This window comes from Pezoporus flaviventris, unplaced genomic scaffold (genome assembly GCF_033815535.1).
Source record: "Pezoporus flaviventris isolate CSIRO_AGI_PZ_B2104156 unplaced genomic scaffold, CSIRO_AGI_Pfla_v1 ptg000035l, whole genome shotgun sequence".
Taxonomy (NCBI): Eukaryota; Metazoa; Chordata; class Aves; order Psittaciformes; family Psittacidae; genus Pezoporus; species Pezoporus flaviventris.
This window is the reverse complement of record NW_026892583.1, coordinates 10463139-10483679: the sequence shown is the minus strand read 5'-3', so window position 1 is coordinate 10483679 and position 20541 is coordinate 10463139. Positions and strand designations below refer to the sequence as shown.

Here is a 20541-nt window from a genome sequence, read left to right as displayed (position 1 = left end):
TCTGCACAGCGGAGCCCACACGCAGCCGAAGAGCATCACAACCCAACCGCTGCCCTGGGCCACCCCTGCTCCTGGGCTTACCCAACCACCCGACCGATACGCTGGCCAGGTCCAAGCAGGACGAGGCTCCACACTGAGCCGGGTCGTGGCAAAGGGCTGCAGCAGCTCACCAAAACTTCAGGAACCGGCCCAAACCGCACACGTGCAACATGGGCAAAAGGGAATGTGCCCCATCTTCCTGATTCTTCACAGGGCAGATTGAAGGATTGCTGTTCAGGTGGAAGCCTGGGCACGGGTTCCTCGCCAGTTGGCAGCAGACAGGGGCTGGGTGCCTGCAGCAGGTATTTCCTGGCCAGGACCTGCCCTCCAGTGCAGGTGGGAATTGCAGCCATGCGAGTGGTGCCTGCAGAGTGCTCCAAGAGCTGCCAGGCGAGGGGCAGAACCCTGGGTGGGTTTGGGCAGCTTGGGACGTCCAGCGCTGCTCTCCTGGATAGCGGGAGCTGGGCTGCACCCGGCGCGGGGTGGTGTGCGCTGGCCCTGGGCTGTGCCCAGAGTTCCAGGCTGGGTTTTACAGGCTGCAGGGAGGCTGCAGTTTACCGTATCTCCGGCGTTCTGGGTATGCTCCCTCTTGGGAAGGACAAGCATTGTTCTGAGACGTGAATGCACTTAATGCAATGATTAGCACGTTTTTCTTTAGCCCTGGACCTGAGCCCATGATGAGCTCAGAGGCCTCACATTGAAAAACCTCTCCATAGGCATTGTGAGAAAACGTGGAGCAGGCACCAGTTTCCCATCAGAGAGTGCTAAGAGAACTGTGCAGGACTTTTCCTTCGGACGTGGCCCCAACAGCACTCATACCTCAGCGTTTCCCCCTGCTTATGGAAGAAAGACCCTCCCGAGGGATTCCATGTGCTGGTGCTTCATCACAGCAGTGCTGGGCTCTTTCAGGCCTGGGCATCTCGTGATCTCAACCGTTTTCTCTCTCTTCTCCACCTGGTGCTTGCTACCTCCTCTCGCTCTGGGTGGGTCTGGGGCAAGGGCTGGTGTTGAGGTGGTTGCACTGGGTTGGACGCTGCAGCTTGCTCCCTGGAGAGATGCTGCTCCGTACTCAGCCCATGTAATTCCTCCCTCCAAGCCACATGCCATCCCTCATCCCTCCTTCTTACGTCCTGGCTCCTCTGCACCCAGGGCCATTCCTTGGCACCCCAGACCCCCTTGCCGATGGGCTGCAGGTGGAGTGGGGAGTCCTGTGCTGCCTGACTTGGTTAGCTCAGTGCTTTCAGGCAGGAGAATGGCTCAATGATTTGAGAGGCCAGTGATGTTCCCCTTCACTGCACAAAGCCATGTGCCATCATCTGGAGCAGCACTCTCTTACCCCTGCAGCAGGAACACCACGCACATGAAAGCCCCTTCCTGCTGCTGGTGGGATGAAAGAAGGCTGGAATTCTTGGGAATTGTCCTGGCCTTGCCAGGATCACTGTGCTGAGCCTTGGTCTCCTCATGCCCATCCTCCTGCCCCCTTCTCTCTCCAGATCCCACTTGTGTCACCTCTCTTCTGCCCCAGCTTTGCTTTGGATCCTGCTCAATCGAAGCTCTTTTCTGAGCTTCCCTTTGTGTAATACAAGGCCTGCTACACACAGATTTTAAACACCTCTCTGCAGGATGCCTCTCTCTGTACCTCTCCAAAGCACATCTTCTGTAAAGGAAAGGGGTGAGGGACAAGTTCTGGCACTGTCCAAGGCTCCTGACACAACCTTTCCCCTCCCATCGGTGCTGGCTTTCCTTTCCTGCAGCGATTGCTTAGCTACTGGAGGACCAGCAGAGCAGTTCCTTGTATTGCAATGCTAAGCTGAGGTGTGCTGGATGGGCCCCATGCGTGCGTGTGAGCAGTGTCCGAGCGCGCTGGGCTGGAGCTGTTGCAATGCCTTACCCTCAGATGTCTGGAGGACCAGGGTCTTGCTGTATGGGCTGACTCCTGTTTTGTTGAAGGCTTTGACACGTGCGCTGTACGTGCTGTTGAAGTGAAGCCCATCCACCGTGCACATGGTCTCCTTGCCCACATACACCTCCTGCAAAGCAAGCACAATCAGTGCCCTGACCACGGAGCCCCAGGGGTGTGAGAGCAGCTTCCAGCAGTTGTGAGGCACAGGGTTCAACTATGCTCTGCTACCTGGGCCAGACTTACAAGCAGAGCAAAATAACCCTCTGATTTGTTCCTTGATAATACTTTGGGCTGCATTAAAAGAAGGGTGGCCAGCAGGTCGAGGGAGGTGACTCTCCTCCTCTGCTCCACTCTGGTGAGACCCCAGCTGCAGTACTGTGTTCAGCTCTGGGGCCCCTGACACAAGAACATGGACCTCTTTGTGCTGGTGTAGGAGGCCATGAAGATGCTCTGAGGGCTGGAGAATCGACCTGCTCTTGGCAGGAACTGCCATCTGTACAACAGTCATCACTCCCAGCTTGCTTAGCAAATTGCTGCCTGACTTGGTCAGCTCAATGCCTTCAAGGCTCAATGATTTGAGAAGCCAGAGACGTTCCTTTCGTGGCACCAGCTGTGTGGCATCATAGGCTAGAGCAGCCCTCTCCTACCCCAGCAGCAGGAACACCATGCACATGCAAGCCCCTTCCTGCTGCTGGTGGGATGAGAGAAGGCTGGAGTGCTTGGGAATTGCCCTGGCCTTGCCGGGATTGCTGTGCTGAGCCTTGGTCTCCTCGTGCCCATCCTCCTGCCCCCTTTTCTCTCCAGATCCCACCTGTGTCACCTCTCTTCTGCCCCAGCTTTGCTTTGGCTCCTGCCTGATTAAATTTCTTGTGGATGACTTCAGGAAATGTAAGGGGCTGGTCCCTGCACCCATTCTTGGTGGATGTGACCACACCAGGATAATTATCAGGGTGTGGGATCAGAGAAAATTCGTATTTGAATTGTGTAATTACAGCAATTTACAAGCCCTCAGGCCTTAAACACCTCTGCTTGCTGGCATCTGGCAAACCAGGAGTCCTTCATGGCTATTAGCATCCTTTGCATGAAATATTTAGCACAGCACCCTGAAAAGATGGAGCTTCAAATGTTCTCTTTGCGATTGGAAGTCGTATTGGCCACTGGAAAGGTATTTCCACTCCCTCAAATAACCTTGTCTCCACCAAGAGCCTGCAGCTTGTCCACACCGCTGGCTTTGGGCACCCCAGCACCGAGTCTCGTGTCTCCAGGGAAAGAGAGGACTTGCAAGAAGCCTGGGGAACTCCTTGGTCACTTCACGGCAGGGAAACACGAGACCCAGGAGCAACCTCTCGCTGCTGGGTCTGGTTCATGTCTGAGCACCTACCCTAAATTGGCCGCCGTTGCCATCATCGAGCTCCAGGATGTAGCCTTCCACCTGCACTGTCGACAAGGGGGGCTGCTTCCAGGACAAGGTGGCACTGTTGTTGTGGGTGCAGCACTCCTCCAGCTGCAGGATCGGGGGGGCCGGCACTGGGGAGGAAACTAAACACAAATTAGTGTAACCCTGGCTGCTGGCACCACAGAGGAGCAGCGGGGGGACAGCTGCAGCACACACGTCTCAGCTGGAGCATGGGGGATGCAGTTACTGCCTCTGTGCGAAGCCAGCTCGGCACAAGGGATGTAACTGTGGTCTCAAGGTGTGGGGTGGGGGGAACAGAAGGGGCTGTTCTCCAAACAAGCTCCACCGAGTTCCTCCACCCCGCAGATGAAGCTGATGTTTCCCCAAGAGCTTCTCTGGTTTATTCCTGTTTTCTGATGCATTTGGTGAAACATGGCAGCACAACGATGTACCTGGCGTGAAACTGCCTGGAGTCTTCACAGCAGCCCGGCTCAGACATGGGAGACTCTCTTGCACCCTCTGCAGAGCTGGCTGCAGCCACAGCCTTCTCTACAGGCCAGCATCCAGCACCGCTCTGCTTCCCGCAAACAAATGCACTACAACAAAACAAGCCATGGTGGCGCAGCAGAGACGAGCCTTGGGACCTTCACAACAGGGAGCACCTCATGTTTTTGCCATGGCAGAGTCTGTCCAAGGTGGAAGGGAACTGCATGAATATGAGACTTGGTGAAGATGAGTGTGTCTTTCAGCACTGCTGTTCTAGTACCTGCCAGAAAAGGCTCAGGTTCCTTCCATAGTGTCCCAAGCAGAGCACCTGCGCTGGGGGTGCCTGTGGGGAACCCCCTCTGCCAGAAAACAGCCGTTGCTGCTCAACACCTCCGTGGAGGCACATGAAGCACAAGCGCATATCAGACAGGTCTCCAAACAGGCACCAGGCAGACCCTGTCTGCAGCCTCTGCACCTGAGGCCAGGAGGCTGTGTACCCTATAGCCTCCTGTCAGCTACACAGGGAATGTGAGAGACTGTTGGGGATTTTTCTGCTCAGACTGCTGCAGTTGGGCATTTGCATGTGTGTAACACAGCCTGCTCCTGCTCTGGAAACATAGAGGGGACAGCATGACAGAGAAAGGGGATGTCTACTGACACATCCCATACCCTGGCCAGGGATAGCCCTCACAAACCTCCTCTCAGCAAAGCTGCTTGTCCTCCAACCTCATCCTCACTGCTCAAAGTCTGACACAGCCAGCAAAAAAAAAGACTTAGGGATTCCAGACAAGACGTGGAGGAGCCATTGGTGCCCAGGACAGAAAAGGCAGACATGCAGGTGTTCACCATTCACCACCTCCCTCTGGGACTCCTCCACCTCTTCAGGAACCACCAGGCTGAGGATATAGAAAAACCGAGTGAAGAAAGCCTTGTATCACAGCTAATAGAGCAGAAGGGATGCTGCTCCTGCCCAGCATATGCTGGCAATGGATGCGAGATGCCCTTTACCTCTTGCTCACCTCTGCTCTTTATTGAGACCTCTGGTGTTGCCCTGCCTCCCCTGGTGCTGCAACACGAGTTTGGGATCCAAACCCAGCCTTCTGCAAAGCCTACAAAACACAAGAACTGATTTCCACAGGGAGGGTGAGATGAGAAGAGAGCCTCTGTCAGCTCTGCTCTGGCCCCACAGAGGAAGGCGGGCAGCTAACAGGGCAGCAGATGTGCTCTTATTAATGAAAAATACCACTCTGAGATAGATGGAAAGAAGGGAGGGCAGGAACACACTAAGGTCCCCACCAGTGGTGAGGAAGCAGAACAGTAATCTAGGAACTACGATCCTTCTTGGCAGACACGCCCAATACACGGAATTGCTAGGTGCTGCCAAGACAGAAAAACCAGCCCAAAATTGCTCTTGGCATTACACTGAGAGCCCAGTGCCTGCTCTGACATCCCAAATGTTGCAACCAGTTCGTTTCTTCTCTCCTTCCAACCACGTAATCTCACAGCCAATTCCTCTGCTGGAGCATCCATAGGAGGTAAAAGAGAAGAGGAGTAAGCCACAGCAAGAAAAGCTGCTGCTCCCAGCTGTTCTGCTTGTACCCTCAAAATGATGAGGAGCTGTCCCAGATGCTGAAGTCCTGTGCTTCTTTCTTTTAATTAAAGCAAAAGACCTACAGCCTTTAAATCTTGAGGCAAGCTTACTGTATGTGATGCCTGACTAATTAAAATGGGATGTTTAATTAAAACTTGCATTCAGTCAGGAAGTTGATGAAGCTAAACTGTTACTAATGGGCTTTTGGCTCCAGTCACGAGAGCCTGACTTTTGGATACAGCGCTTCCTAAGGAGAGGATCCAGGAGTTCTGTCTGGAGCTGCAGCCTGGGCTGAACCTGTCCCTTGAGACCGGAGCCTGTACCACAGGGTGAGGGGAGACCAGAGCAGACGGGACCATGTCCCGGGGTCCTGCAGGAGCTGGTTCTCCTGGGAGATGGGTGACTGTGGAGCTGGCTGTGCCCTGTGCACAGGGAGCCTCCCTCCTGAGCCTGCTCCCGGCCATCATCAATGCCCACATGAACTCACGTCCTCATCCCTGTCCTCGTTCTTCCTTTGCCCACCTGACATCACCCACTCGCTCCTGCCAGGCCTGCTCTGAGGACGAGCAAAGCCGGAGCATCTTTGCTGCTAAGAACTGTAACTGAGCCAAGGCAGGCGACAGGAACAGAGCATGGGTCTGAACGACCCCTCCTCAAACACTGCACCACCGCTGCTGCCCATTTGACATGGGTCCAGCTCAGCTTCTGGCTTCCCATGAGAAGGATGTGCTCTCAGCCTGACATAAGTAACACACATAAAGTCACGTAAAGTAACAGGCAGAAGAGCCTATGCTTGTCAGCAGGACACACACACAGGGCCAGTTTGTGAGCAAAGCTCCTGGTGTGAACTGTGGGCTAGGAATGAACCCTTAGGAACGGCTCCTGCTCCCCTGCTGCAGACAATGGGGGAAGCAAGGGATGGGAAGGCAGCGATCGCTCCCGCTGCGTACGGGGCCCCTGGTTCTCTTTCGCTGCAGTGATGCCAGGAAAACCGGGGTCTGCAGGAGGAGGGTGGAAAGTAAACTGTTAAAGAGAGCAGCCCAGGGAAAGGAGCTGCACATGGGGAGCGTGTGCAGGGGCTCTGCGGCAGCCCCGAGGGCAGCTGGCGTCTGCAAAGCAGATGATCTCTGCACGAGTGAGGCAGGCTGGTCTCTGGGCTGGCATCTGCAGAGCACATTATCTCTGGGGCAGATTTTATTGATATCGGAGTTAATTCCAGGGCCTGAGGAGGGGCCCCTGCATCTTTGGAAGAAGCAGAGCTCCCACTGCACCCGCTACTATTAATCATAGACCCTGGGGGATCCTGCTGGGGGAAGCACACAGCCCTTTGCCACCGCAGCGCAGGGAAAACCCCAGGCAGAACCTGAGGAGGGAGGACACCCGAGATGAGGACACTTTCGGGTGTCTCGCCTCTGCAGGGGTGACATCCATGTACTGCTCCAAAAGGATCCCCATCCCTGGCTGGATCATGGGTGAGGTACAGGCTTCTCAATGCACAGAGATGTGGTGGGTTTGGGATGCTCAAAGGTCCAGCCCAGCAGCGCTGTATTGATCTGTGTGGAGCACAGGCTGTGCTCCTTTCTCTCATCTCCCATCCTTTCCCCCTGTCCCCGTGCAGCAGCACAGCAGACTCACATGTGTCACCTGCAGCCTTCCAAGACCTGGAGGGGATGATGCAGTGGGTTTTGCCCCTTGCCAAGTCCCAGAGCTGGGCTGCTGCCTGGCAGTTGGCTGGATTCTGTTAAAGTCACTTAGGTTTTGGTAGCATTGATAACAACAGCAAAGCTGTTCTGGGTGCTGCAGAAATCACTGCCAGTGTTGGCAGTGCCAGATTTGAGGCCTTATCAGCTCAGCCTTATCAGTTCTTATTCCCATCCAGCCCAAGACATTCCATATCAAATTGAAATCTCACATGTGGCCTCCTGCAATAAGGAGCTGCCACAGGGTTAAGGGTGTTTGTGGGGTCTGTGGAGGCCTAGGCACTGCAGGGTCGCAGGAATAGCACCAGAGATGTCCCCATGAAAGACAGCCCTGAGGGTTCATGTCGGATGCTGCCTGTCCCACTGAGGCACTGTGCTGGCCTAAACAACCCCTTTGGTACACAGCTAAGCCTATGTCTGCATCATTCCAGGGCCAAGCTCTGTGTTTGTGGTATTGGTCGCTTCCTTGGGATCGCCATCCTACCACATCATCTCCCCTATGCTCCCTATGATGACTGCAAGAGCCAGCCAGGAGCTGAACCCCCCCAGTACCGACGTGCTGTCACTTGGGTGCACAGATGGCCCTGGCCGCTGGCTTTGTTCATGCAAACACAAGGGCAGTGTATTTCCTCAGCAGGCAGAACTGATTCAAAGGCTCCAGCCTGGAAATAAAACAAGGATATATTCTTTGCAAGCATGACTCTGCTAAAACCCTTTCATTGCCTCCCATGTGGCCATGGGATTCCCTAGCCTTGCACAGGCAAACTGCTCTGCCTTTCCCCAGCCTCGCTGTGGGCAATGCTGAATTCATGCTGAGTTTCTTGTGCATTTCATCGAGCCTGGTCTCAGTGACACCCTGCAGCAGCAGTGGCAATGTCCTTCAGTCCATCTGTACTAGCACAGCGACTTGCCCAGCCCAGCTCATGGCCCAGCTGCCCAGAGCCCCTCACCTGCACACGTGGCAGAAAGGGATGGGGGTCTGTGCCCTGACCAGCCCCAGCCTTCTGAGAGGGCTCCTCTCTGAGAGGAGACTTGGATGTTTTGAACATGACCTGCTGTGATTTGGCCCAAGCCCTGGAACCGCACATGAACCAGCACTGGGGACACTGCTGGAAACAAGAGATTTAGGGTCAAAACATAAATTATTCTCTTTGCGTGGACTTTCCTGCATGCAAAAGAATAACTCTGGCCCCCAGGCCCCTGCTAGGAGCAGCGTGCATGACAGCCTAGCTGGGATGCCCAGCTAGTGCCTAGGTGGGGGTACGGGTTACTTGCTGCTGCTTCCACCCAAACAGCAGAGAATTTTGCTCCTGCTGTGAATCCTTGTGCTCGCTTGCACCTGCTGCTCCCTGTTCACAGACCTTCTGTGGCCAGCACAGATGGTGCTTTGCAGCCTGCGGTGGTTTCTTAGCAGACTTTGGGAGAATCCTGTACAAGGAGGAGGGCCTGAACCCCAGCCTCCAGCATCCCTGCACTTTAACCCCACTTCTTCAAGGGCCAAACAATCAGGCCCGCAAAATTCTCCAGCAGAAGACAGAGCTGCCAAATAGCCAGAGACAGAACAAGCCAGAGGCTTGCTTCCGAAAACATGGGGACACCAGATGAAGTTACTGGATACCACTGTAGCTGCAGTGACCTCCTGTGTCTCCAGCACTGCTGTGGGATCAAGCCTGGTTTAGCTCAGCCCCCTGGAAGTGGGCAGACCTAGGATGATTCCTGGCAACATGATGAAGGCCAGCTTTGCACGCAGGGACACTCATTGTGGATCAGTTTATGTGTGGCAACTTGCTGGGCTGCCCCCAGTTGTTGGCCTAAGCAAATGTAAGAGGTATGCAATGTCCTGGGCTGCTCCTTGCTGGCAGTTCCTTGTCCTGGGCTGCTCCTTGCTGGCAGTTCCTTGCTGTGAGGATGTGTTGAAGATGCTCTGTCCTTGCTTTGATGCAGGATATAGTTCTCACTTTGATTTTCAGAGAGAAGAAATGCAAGCATCTAGTAATAGCCCCTTGATATTCTCTAATTAATTCCTGGTTTGCTTCATTAACACTCAACAACAAATCACGTTAGCTTTGCATTGGGAAAACCTAACACAAACTTCCCTCTGAAATCACAAACAGAACTGCCAGCTCTGTTACAGGGATGCCAAGAAAAACACAAGCTAAGCAAGGGTCTCTTGCGTGCCCACAGGTACACAGAGGGGCAAACAAGGTAATGGTGAGAAACTATTTGGGAAAGGCCAGATACCGAGGACTGATCTGCACAGATCTGAAGAGTGAGCTGATGCTGAGCTCCACTCTCTCCCTGTTTCAGGAGAGCCACTTTGGACTCACCCTCTCCTGGTTCTGCTTCAGCTGCACTGCATTAGTCAGCGTGCTGCTGGAGGGCATCTTCCAGGCTGTGTCCCTGGGAGAAGTCCAGGTCCTGCTGCAGCTCTGCACACAGGCATCCTCAGGCCAGGAGTACTGCGCATACATGGTGCAGCTGCGCTGCAGGCTGCTGGTCTGAGCTGAGCAGTTTCCACATCCTGCTCTGCGTGGCAGTCTCCCTTGGAGTCTTGCAGTCGAGATGATACTGATGGAGTCTGGCTGCTGCTGGGATCTGAACCCTGGCAAGAAGGCCTTGAACTTTGCTGGTGGCTGGTTCATGCACACGAGGGTACAATAAATTCCTCCCCATTGTCCCTCATGGGGCAGTCCAGGGCACTCAAAGTAGCAAGAAACTCAGCCCCAGCTCTAAAGCCTGTGGCTCGCTGAGATCCAAATGGGATCTTCAGGACACATCCTCTCTGGTGCACTCGGAGGCAACCTAGGGATAGAAGTTAGCACAGTGCTATCTTCATGCATCTGCGCAGCCTCTGACTTCCACAGCAGTGAGAGCTCTGTGAAGGATATGACCAACGTCACCAGCAGAGATAAAGATGCCATTGTCATCATAAATTAGCAAAACATTTAAAAAAAACCAAACCCCCCAAATAAACAAACAAGCGCTATGAAATCATCAGCAAAAATGAACAAAGTGGGCATGTAGGAAAAGACGCCGTAGGAAAATCCAGCCGGAAACCTCCCCCTCTCACAGCTGGTGCGGGGAGAAGTTTGGAAGGAAACAAGCCCAAACTTTGCTGGTTTTGCATAGAACAATGGCGAGCCGTGCGGTGTCGCGCCCCCTCGGCTGCGGCTCATTGCTGCCATCGCATGTCCAGCCCCCGCTGTACAAGCCGCATTTCCCTCACCACGCTCGGGACTGAGCCAACGCAGCCTCTCGCTTGGAGGAGTTTCCCTCCAGCCCGGGAGATCCTCATGTTTGACACGTTCGCTGTGCTGGTTCCTTATGGCACGAAGTGTTTGCGCCATCCCGGTGCACGCACGGCATCTGCCATAATCCTGTGCTGATCCCCTTCAGCTCTTGCAGCCCAATAAAGCCTGGCAACCTGCCCCTCCCCATTGACAGCAAAGCGAGGTGTTGCGACCATCTCTCCTGTCCTCTTCACGGCAATGCACTGCTGCTGCCCCAGCTGCAGCCCCTGCACCCACCAGGGATGGGGGGAAGCCGGGGGGAAGCCGGGGCGGGGGGGGGGGGGGAAACAAAAAGCTGTCATGAATCAAACCAGCCGGATGTGCTGATTGCTTTCGCTTGTCCTCCTGCTCCCTCGGCATGGGCAGAGCGGCTTGCGGCTGGCCCGGGCCACGTCACTGCACCGTGTGCTGATGGGGAACCCGCTCCCACCTGCCCACAGCCCTGGTTTGACGGGACCTGCCTGGATCTGCATTCGGAGTTGGCACAGGCTGCATCCGCTTCAACCTGAGTCACAGAGCTGCACATAAGCACCCTGCTGAGCAACACCTCAACTGTCCACCAAGGGTGCCGGGTGCTGGAGGGTGCAGCGCCACGTGCCCAGCGCCTGCCTTGTCTCAGCAGCCTGTCCCACCATCGTGTCCTGCCTTGCCTGGCCCTGGAGCTCGGCTGTAATGGCAGGAGCAGCCCGGTGTGCGCTGGTCTTGCTCGGGAGGGCAGGTGGCATAAGAGCAGCTCGAAACACTGGCACGGGCTGGCTGCTCCTCCAGGAAAGGGTTTGCTCCCAGCCCTCCCGAGGTGTATTGACTAAAGCCCTCTCTGCTGTGGGCCATGCTGGCTGGTTCAGTGACACGGGCAATGGCCCAGTCGTGTGTCCCTGCTCTGCAGAAATGAGGGGTAAAGAATGAGCCTGAGCCTCTTCTTCTATGGGTGCATCCTCCCCTGTCACAACCATGCATGTGCTTCCCCCTGCTCCTTCCCCTCTTAACTCGCTCACTGGCATCAAGTTTTGAACTCCAGTTGCTCCTCACTGCCCCAAACTTGTCCTCAGCCTGGGTGTCATGGGTTTGTGGTACTGCAGTGAGGTCCCATCTACTCTTTGCCCTGTGTAGAGAACTTTGCTCTAAGCCCAGCTCAGACCCACATCTAGGGATTAGAAACCAGGCTCTGAACAGCACCGAATGGTCAGCAATAACAGTGTAAGATTTACTGCACCTTGTTACAGAGACTTCTTGAACATTAAGTGATGCCAGCCGCTGCATACAGCAACCACAAGCACTTACTCAAATCCACACCAGGAACCTGCTATGGCACTGAAATTACTGTTGTAAGTAATAAAAACTACTGAAAAATGTTCTAATTTGCCCACTGCCTCAGGGATGCTTCGGGATACTTGGGGGATGGGGATACTGTTGTGATCTGGCTGCTGCTCCTGGGACAGGACCATAGAAACCGTGCCCAGGAGCATCACATGGGGCAGTGGGAGAGGGTTAATAGCTCTACCCCTTAACTCCCCAGCACTGATGCCTCAGGACTGGCAAGAGCTGCACCCCAGGTCCTGCTTCAGCAGCACGTGCAAGGGCACGTTTTGTTGTGGGCCGTGCTGGCTGGTTTGGTGACACAGGCGATGCCCCCATCTGCGTGACCTGTGTCCAGGCAGTGCATTCTCCAGCAGAGCAGGAGGACAAGTGGAAGCAACCAGCACATCTGGCTGGTTTTATACATGAGAGCTTTTTGCTTCCACCCTGTATTTTCCCTCGCCTCTGGTGGGTGATGTGGGTGCAGCTGGGCTGCAGCAGCGCGTTGCCATGAAGAGGACAGAAGAAATGGACATTGCTGCCCGTAGGGATGGGCAGGGTGCTGCCTAAACTGCCTGCAGGGTCTTTATTGGGCTGCAAGAGCTGAAGGGGATCAGCACAGGATTATGGCAGATGCCGTGCGTGCACCGGGATGGCGCAAACACTTCGTGCCATAAGGAACCAGCACAGCGAACGTGTCAAACATGAGGATCTCCCGGGCTGGAGGGAAACTCCTCCAAGCGAGAGGCTGCGCTGGCTCAGTCCTGAGCGTGGTGAGGGAAATGCGGCTTGTACAGCGGGGGCTGGACATGCGATGGCAGCAATGAGCCGCAGCCGAGGGGGCGCGACACCGCACGGCTCGCCATTGTTCTATGCAAAACCAGCAAAGTTTGGGCTTGTTTCCTTCCAGACTTCCCGCACCAGCTGTGAGAGGGGGAGGTTTCCGGCTGGATTTTCCTACGGCGTCTTTTCCTACATGCCCACTTTGTTCATTTTTGCTGATGATTTCACAGCTATTCCTTTTCTTTTTTTTTTTTTCTAATGTTTCTGCTGTTTTATGGCCCTGCTTTCCCTGGCAGGGCAGGGCGCGGGCTGAAGTGTGTCTCTCCCGTCACGGCACAGCCGAAGGAGATCCCCGGAAGGCTGGAGCAGCTCTCAGCACTCCCCAGCTCCCCGGGCACAGTCGGACCTTTCCTCTCCCAGGAGAACAAAGCGCCCCATTGTGCAGGGCAAACGGGGAGGGAAGAGTGACGGGGCAGCGAGAGCCATGCAGGGAGAGTGCTTCTATAGGGCCTCAAGAAGGGGTCACCCACTGCTTGTGCCAGACCCATGGCTGCTGACCCCGTTTTCAGGTGGCTCCGTGCCAGCCCTCGAGCCTAGCTGCAGCGCTGAGTCCATCCGGGCTGCTGGAGGGAGCTCATGTCCAACAGTCCTGGGTTGTCTGACATGCCCCATGTTTTTTTTTGTGGGTGTGTTGCATGTGGTGGTGGGACAAGGAGAGGTTTCCTTCCGCCAGGCTTGCTTGGAAGGCTCCTGCTGCAAATGCCACCTTCAGACACAGCTGCTCACTGGAAATGGGCTCCAAAAACAGGCTGTTGGGGTCCATGTCTGGCAGGGCTCCACGGCTCCTTGAAACATGCTTTCCTCCTGTGGGAAAAGGGGGGGGGGGAGGGGGGATAAAATCAGGATGCCTTTGCTAGCAGCCGGTCCTAGAAATGAGTCAGGAATTTGCACTGTGATGATACAGCCCAGCGCTGCCAAGCCGGCGGTCTGTACATCCCTGTAGGCTGTCTGGGGACACAGGGACACTGAGCGTGCTGCCTGTCCCCACCTCCCATCTGGCTGCACACATGCAAATGTGTGGCAAGTTGCTTTGTTGAGTGATAGCGGAGATTTTGGGGGGCTGTTGCTTGGATTAGTGAGCTACCGGCCCTGTCGCGGCAAGGAGGAGGGTGAGGAGCATAAAGGTCCTGGCACTCGCTGGGCTTGCAACAAAACAAAGCACCAGATGGTTTCAACTTCGGCATAATACATGGTGGAAAACTATTTGAACTGGGGCTGAAAAAGCAAATGTGGAAAGAGAGAGAGAAACAAAAGAAAGGAAAACCCTCAGCAAGTGTCAGAGCAGAAGAAAGAGTTGGAGAAAAATGGCAAATGTTAAAGACCAAAACAAAAAGCCCTCTCCCAGCGCAAAGCTCATGGCAGGCAACATCTGTCCAGCAAAGCCTCTTGCCAAAGGCCCCCTTCCCTGTAAAGTCACCTTTTTCGTTGCCTGTTGTGACATGGCCCCATCCCTGGACAGGGCTTTGGGGGACGTGTTTGGTGCTGCCATGTCCCATGGCCATGGCATTGGCATGGGGGCAGCTGGCAGTGATGTGTGGACACTGGGGCAGCAGAATTATCCCTGCTGCAGCAGGCTAATGTCTTATCATGGTTTTTAGCTCACATATGGTGTCCCCATAGCCGGTGGGGCTGTGTGGCAAACCAGCTCACATCTCCACTGCAGGGCCTCGTGGAGAATTTAGTTTGATTTCCTATCGAAGGCTTATGCAACCTGCAATGTGTGCATGTATATGGCTGCGAGGCTTTTGTGTTCCCCTTGCTCCTCCCCCATAAACACTTGAACCTGCAGACCAACTTCAGAGATGTCTTAGAAAAGGGAAGAAGGCTTCAAAGTTGTTACATTCCCTGGCATTTTTGCAAAATGAGCAAAATAAGCTCATGCAATTGTGTGAGAGTAGATTGCAGTGTTAGTGTGTGTGTGTGTGTGTGTGTGTGTAACTCCTTGTTAGCCATCAGAGAATCCACAAGCCATAACCCTCCACGACATTTGGCTTCCTGCCACTCAGCCTGTGCTGCTGGCGCTGAGGAGTGTGAGCGGCTGGTGGCTCTAATGGTGGCTGCTGAGGTTTAAATAAGGGTTTGAATTTTGAGGTGCCCATGGGAGGTGCGTCAGTGCCCTGGACCCTCACCCCCTATGGAATGGCTTATGGGGCAGAGGGTGATCTCTTTCCCCAAAGCAAGTGGAAGACACAGGTGGGTTTGTGTGCTGAGACACCATGGGTGCTGGAGTGAGTGACAGGACTGGGTGCCATGAGGTGCAGCATGGTGACACAAGGACACCCATGGGGGATGCCAACTCTGCAGGCCCTGGGATGGCAGGGATCCAGGGTGCCATGTCTCCCAGGCAGGGGACAGCGGGGTGACATCATGCCATGACCTTCAGACATGGGGCAGCCCAGATGCGCCATTGTTTGGTTTTTTTATGTAGTGAAGGGCTGTAGGGCCATGTCCCGAGGGGTGCAGAACAGTGGGGAGCCGGGATGATGCCCCCTGGGGTGCGAGATGGTCAGAACTAACGTGATGCCACTCAGGGGGAAGGACAGCGGGGACCACGGCGGTGCGAGACACGGGGCGGACCCCACGCAGCCGTTGGCAGCTGCGCGGGGCGCTGCCGGTGCCGGCCACAGGGCGAGAGCGGGTGGTGCCTGCGGGACCCCGCTGCACAAAGGCTGCCGGTCGCTCCCGCTCCAGGGCCGCCCCTACTCCGGGACCCAATAAGCGCCGCTGCATTTGAACGCGGCGCCGCCTCTTTTCCATTCCGTTCTGTTCCGCTCTCTTCGCAACGCTCCGCCGAGCCGGCAGCTGCGCCGAGTGAGCCCGGGAGGGGAACGGCGCCGCGCCGTCGGGGGTGGGGACATACCGGAGCACCGCGGTACAGGGGTGCGCTGAACTCCGGAGCTGGGGCGGGGGGGATGTGAGGCTCTGGCAGCCGCCGGTCCCTCCTCCGCGGGCGGTGCTGGGGCGCAGCCCGCCCCTTCCAGCCGTGTGTGCGGGGCCCCGGCCCGGGGAGACCCGGTAAGGTGGGTGCGAGGGGACAGTTGGGGGGTGCTGCGGAAGGGAGGGGGGTCCCGTAGTCAGAGGGTGCGATGTGGTGATGGGGTTTTGAGGAGTGGGGGAGCCACGGCAAAATCATCGTGGCCCCGGTAGTGGCAGCAGCACCGGTGGCAGAACCCTATCTCGCGGTGCACCGTTGTCCCCGGACAGCTGGCTTTGATGGCCACCCTTGAAGAGCTGAGTGTGCTGTCAAATGATTTAGTGGTATTTGGGTGCTCTGAACGCCCCAAAATGCTGGGAATGGGAGCCGGTTCTGGCCCAGTTCTCTTCAGGTTTGAAAAGCAGCAGGCTGAGGCTGGAGGAATTTGTAATAGCAGTTGTTTTGTCGTAGGCGAAGTCCCCGCTGTCACCAAGGCGGCAGACAGCATCTGCTGTCTGGCCGCAAACCGTGGGCCCCATCACCTCTGGCGCATCCGGGTAAGGATGGGGTTGAGGCTATGAAACCCAAACCCGCAGCCTGGGGGGCTCAGCCCCCAGAGCAGGGTGCACCCGGGGTTTGCCGCACAAGCGGGTGTCAGTTTGGGGGGGTGTGTGTGTTTATCCTGCCCGTCTTTCCCATATGCTCACCAAAACGGGGATTATGGCAAAGGCCCGGTCCCTGTAGTATGATGGGCATTGCCGCCGTGATTCAGCATGGACTGGGTTTACCGGAGCCAGCGCGGGGCTGAGCTCCACAGGAATTACTGTATCACTGACTTCCTGGTGTGCGAGGTACCACTGGTTAAATTGACAGCTCGCTTTGTTTACTTCTGAAATTATCGGCTTTGTGCCTCTACCTTGGGCTTTATGGAACGCAGGCTCCCCCAGTTACTGCAGCCGGGTTTGAAAACCAAACCAGATGGGCGCATTGTTTTTCTTTATGGAGGGGAATGCTGCTGATTGAAAGGCCCTATTACAATGCAAATACCAGGGTGGTGTGAATATTCAAAACACTGCCTTCTTTTGAAACTCTTTACATAAATCGATAGTGCTTTATAAGCTATCACTGCTTTGCTAATCTGGAGTGGAGCTTGGTTAACAGAATCTCCTTTCTCTGCCAACTTTGGAGGGTTTGCATGTGTTTTGGGAGCACGGTGAGAGGTGGCATTGAGGTGCAAAGCAGCCAGTGCCAAAAAATTATGGCTATGCTCAATGGGGAGGAGGAACCGCCAGCTGTAAAGTTTGACTTCAGTGGTGACCCTTGAAGAGTCGGGTGTGCTGTCAAGTGATTTACTGATACTTGGGTGCTTCATTGCCCTTTTGGGTTTTGTTTTTCCCTTCTCCTTGCTTTCTTGGTGTGACCCTTTGTGGATGGGTGTTGCAGGGTGGGCTGAGCTCAGAAATCACCTTGACAGAGGCAGTGGGGGGGGGGGGGGGTTGGATGTGTACTGAGTGAATTGCTGCAGCTGCCATGGATGAGATGGTTCATTAGGGGAAAGAGATAATGAGTTAGATGAGACAACCTTAGCTCTGAGTTTCCATCAAGGGCTTTAGGGTCCGATTTTGGTGGCTGATGGACATCTTGTCATAAATTCTGCCATTAAAAATTGGGGTCCTGTTGTTTTTTTGCCAGTTGCGTTCACATCATCCTTGTTGGCTCAAGTGCAGGGAGAAAGGCAAGTTGCTTTTAACGTGGTCACACCTGGCCTTGCTCTTCAGCATGGGGTGGATGCCACCAGATAGTTACATCTCGGGGAGTGGGTGTTCGTGTTTTGAAGGTGGCCACATGATGCTGCTCTGTTGGACACTTACCTGCATCTACTTGCCATGCCCTCATTTGAGTTGAGGCAATCAAGTAAGTAGGAGCAAAGCAGCATTTTCCATGCTGTCTCTTGAAGGAGACTACTTGCTCCAGGCCACTGCCTTCTGTGGAGGGCTGGTTGGGATGGAGGCAGGGTAGCCCATAGCCCTGGAGAGGGGCAGTTGGTGATGGCAGCCCATGAAGGCATTTGGGCAGAGCATCCCTAAAATCCCCAGCTTGTGCCATTGAGCAGCTTGCATGAATGCTGTTTGCATTAATACTGTTTTGCACCAAAAAAAAAAAAGACATTGTGCTAATTGTGGTGTTTTTACTTGTTGGTGCCATAGATTGACCAGGCAGTCTGTGTCTTCATCGGTCAGAAGCTGAAGCTTCGAGCTTGGTATTGATTCCAGGAATTTAATATGCCAAGTGGTAATTCCTGCTTATGCCTATACCGAGTTAAATTTAGCTGCAAATTCAGTTGTATCAGGCCCCCACATTGTGTGCTGTGAAGGTTATCTGGCTCTCAGGAGGGGGTGGATTTAAAGGAAGGAAGGAAGGAAAAGAAATGCTGGTGAAAACTTCGTCTCATCATCCCTGACCACTATGCTTTTAGGGACTTGTAGGGAGAACAGGAATAAACAATAATGTGGTAAGGACTCCAAGTAGTTCTCCTAAACCCGCACCTTCCTGTGCTGTCTGCTCAAGCCGGTCATTTGGGGAGACTTAACATGGCACAGAAGGGCAGCTATAAATCTGAACAAAGTGATGCCCTATGTGGAGACCAGGGAGCCCCCACTCAGCTGCTGCCCACCCCTATTATCCTGCCTGGTGTGCGCTGCCCTTCTGCATCTCAGCTGCTGGCCCATCTGCAGTGGAGATGAAAGGCTGGGGTTTAATTCGGGCTTTGTGTGCCTCTTGTGCTCCTCCTCCCCTCCCCCCCAGCCCTTTCTCCATTGCCAGTCTCCCATCCCCTACCCTGCAGGGCAGCTCCAGTGCGCGGGTGCAGAGGGTGGCTGTGAGCTGGGGCTCTGATGCCGCTGACCTCATTATTTTGACTGCTGGGTGATGCCAGGCAGCCTGTGAGATCATCAGGTAGGAGGGTTGGGCTTTTCTTTCACCCCCCCTCAAAGCGCTGCTGAATAATTCAGCTGGGAGTAGGCATCTTGGGTCACCTTGTGCAGCCGGCTGCCTGCTGGAGCCGGCTTCCTAAGATGGAGGTTGTGCAGGATGCGTGCGGGATCGCCTTGCTGCCAGCAGCTTGCCATTGTTGACTGACTGCAGGTAGGCGAAGAGCGTTGTCATTCTTTATTTCTGATGCTTGTTATGTTGAAGGTATGGAATCCCCTCCCCGGGCTGCGCGAGGGTGGCTGGGTCTCACTGAGCTTGTGTGGAGCTCCGACCATCCCTCGCCATGGGGATATGTGAGGCTGGCGGGGCCAAAAACCTCACCGGGGCGGTAGCGCAGCCCTGCCCCAGGCAGGGGCTATGCACCTGATGCTCTTCTCTTTTGGGGATTGTATTTTTCTTTTATGGGGTCCCAGGGTCCTTCAGCCCATCTGGACTCATCTAGGGTAGGTTTTGGGGGCTGCTTGATGGTATGGCTCTGAGACAGGGTGATCCCAATGTTCCAGCAGCATGGGTGCTTGGGGACATATTGGGAGGTGGCATTTAGGCTCTTTGTGCTGTCTGACTGGGGGAACTGGTTCTGGTAGTGTGATAGTAGGGTCAGGTACTGGTGAGAGAGGTCTCTGGTGGGCAGGAGGTGGCTGACTCTGAAGTAACTCATAAATGCCTGGGAAGCTCCATGGGTCGGTTTCACCTTTGCTGCAGGATCAGCTGTGAGCTCTGGATTGGGCAGAGCTCTCCCGGTGCTGGTACCCAGCAACACTATGGAGCCCCATGTGTGCTGAGCCACGGGTGTGGGTGGGAAATGGGGTTGCTGGCTTGAGAACAGAAAGTAGTTTGTTGCCTTCCTTCTGCTAGCAAGCACTTGAGGTTTTGGGTGCCAACAACTCCTCTGTGCCCTGAGCTGAATGCAAATGCATTTGTATCTTCACCTCTTCCCACAGTGCTTGGGTGCTTTGCTAAAGCAGCTCAAGTGGCATCTGGGGCAGGGCTATAAACCAGGGGACACCAAGGGTTTGGGGCTCAGGTGGGGCAATGTGGGGATGGGGGTGGGATTGTGTCCACTCTCTTGAGATGTTCTGTGATGCTGCCATCCTTGCCCATGTTGGCAAGGGAGGAAGGACAGCCAGGCTGGGCTATTTCTGTCCTGTGAACCCTGCATGCTGCTTGGCACCAGCCCTGCATCCCTCAGCAGGCACGGGAGTCTGGTGCTGCTCTGCACCGTCATCTACTCCTGTGGCCGGCAAAATCAAGGACACAGCTGCTGCAGTGCTACCCTGGATGTTTCCCACTTATCCAGCCACATTGGACAGGCTTTTCTAATTGCCTCCCTGCCATGGTGTGCTTGTGTGAGCTGATGTGATGGCTCACGATGTTCTAGAAGATCAGTGTTCCTCGAGGCTGCAGTAGTGGACAGGGCGTGAAATCAGGCTGCACCTTGCAGTTGGGGCAGCTTCAGTTGTTCCGGGATGTCCGTGAGCACTGTCAGTGACACAGGCAGCTGCAGGCACCCTGCAATGCTAAGACGGATAGTGGGAGGTGGCAGGGCTGGACATCGAGGGGGTTTGGATAGGGCTTCGTCTTTGGGAAATCTGGATGAGGTGACCGGCAGCAGCATTGGCAGAACAAAGCTCACGCAGAGGCCTGGCTGGCTCTTGCCTGATGGTCTGAGGCTGGCTGAACATCTCGGGCTATCCTTGGGGCACTGGGTCCCTGCAATGCCTATTGCCACTTGGTATGCCCTGTCGATGATGGCTGCAGTGCCTGTGCATGTCTGCTGCGGTGGCTGTGCATGCTAGAGCTGTGTCATGGCACTGGGCTATGCTGCTGCTGCATTGAGCCAGGCAGCCAGGCTGGGTAATGGGATGCCAGCTGAATCCTTCATTTCAGACAGGAAATATCCTTCCCTGTTCCCTGCCAGAACAGTTCCTGGGGCTATGATGCTCTGGTTAGCAATGGGATGAGAGAGATGAGAAATTGTTGACTTGGAGGGGAGGGTGAAGCTCTTGGGCAAGTGGTAAGGAAACCACCTTGGCTTTGTTTGCTGGTGCAGGAGACCAGGTATGTTTCAGCTGCCTCTGTGCTGCGCTCAGCT

At 55.0% G+C, this 20541-nt stretch overlaps 2 protein-coding genes across 11 annotated transcripts in view; both read left to right on the top strand.

Annotated features, from left to right (window-relative positions):
- LOC133273872 (lysophosphatidylserine lipase ABHD12-like) overlaps positions 1-11759 on the top strand; it is a 30715-nt gene extending 18956 nt beyond the window's left edge. For both annotated transcript variants that reach the window (XM_061462525.1, XM_061462523.1), the window contains exon 14: positions 11489-11759. In XM_061462525.1, coding sequence (XP_061318509.1) covers positions 11489-11553 — 65 coding nt within the window. In that variant the 3' untranslated portion in view covers positions 11554-11759. The remainder of the gene's footprint in view (positions 1-11488) is intronic.
- A 3691-nt stretch (positions 11760-15450) lies between these two features.
- The window catches only part of NIN (ninein), a 62610-nt gene continuing 57519 nt past the window's right edge, over positions 15451-20541 (top strand). For 6 of the 9 annotated variants that reach the window (XM_061462495.1, XM_061462486.1, XM_061462492.1 and 3 more), the window contains exons 1-2: positions 15451-15559; positions 15930-16015. The gene's annotated coding sequence lies outside the window, so the exon portion shown is untranslated. Of the gene's footprint in view, positions 15560-15929; positions 16016-18283; positions 18414-18446; positions 18603-20541 lie in introns of those variants that run through there. The other 3 variants (XM_061462489.1, XM_061462488.1, XM_061462487.1) reach the window with 3 other exon arrangements.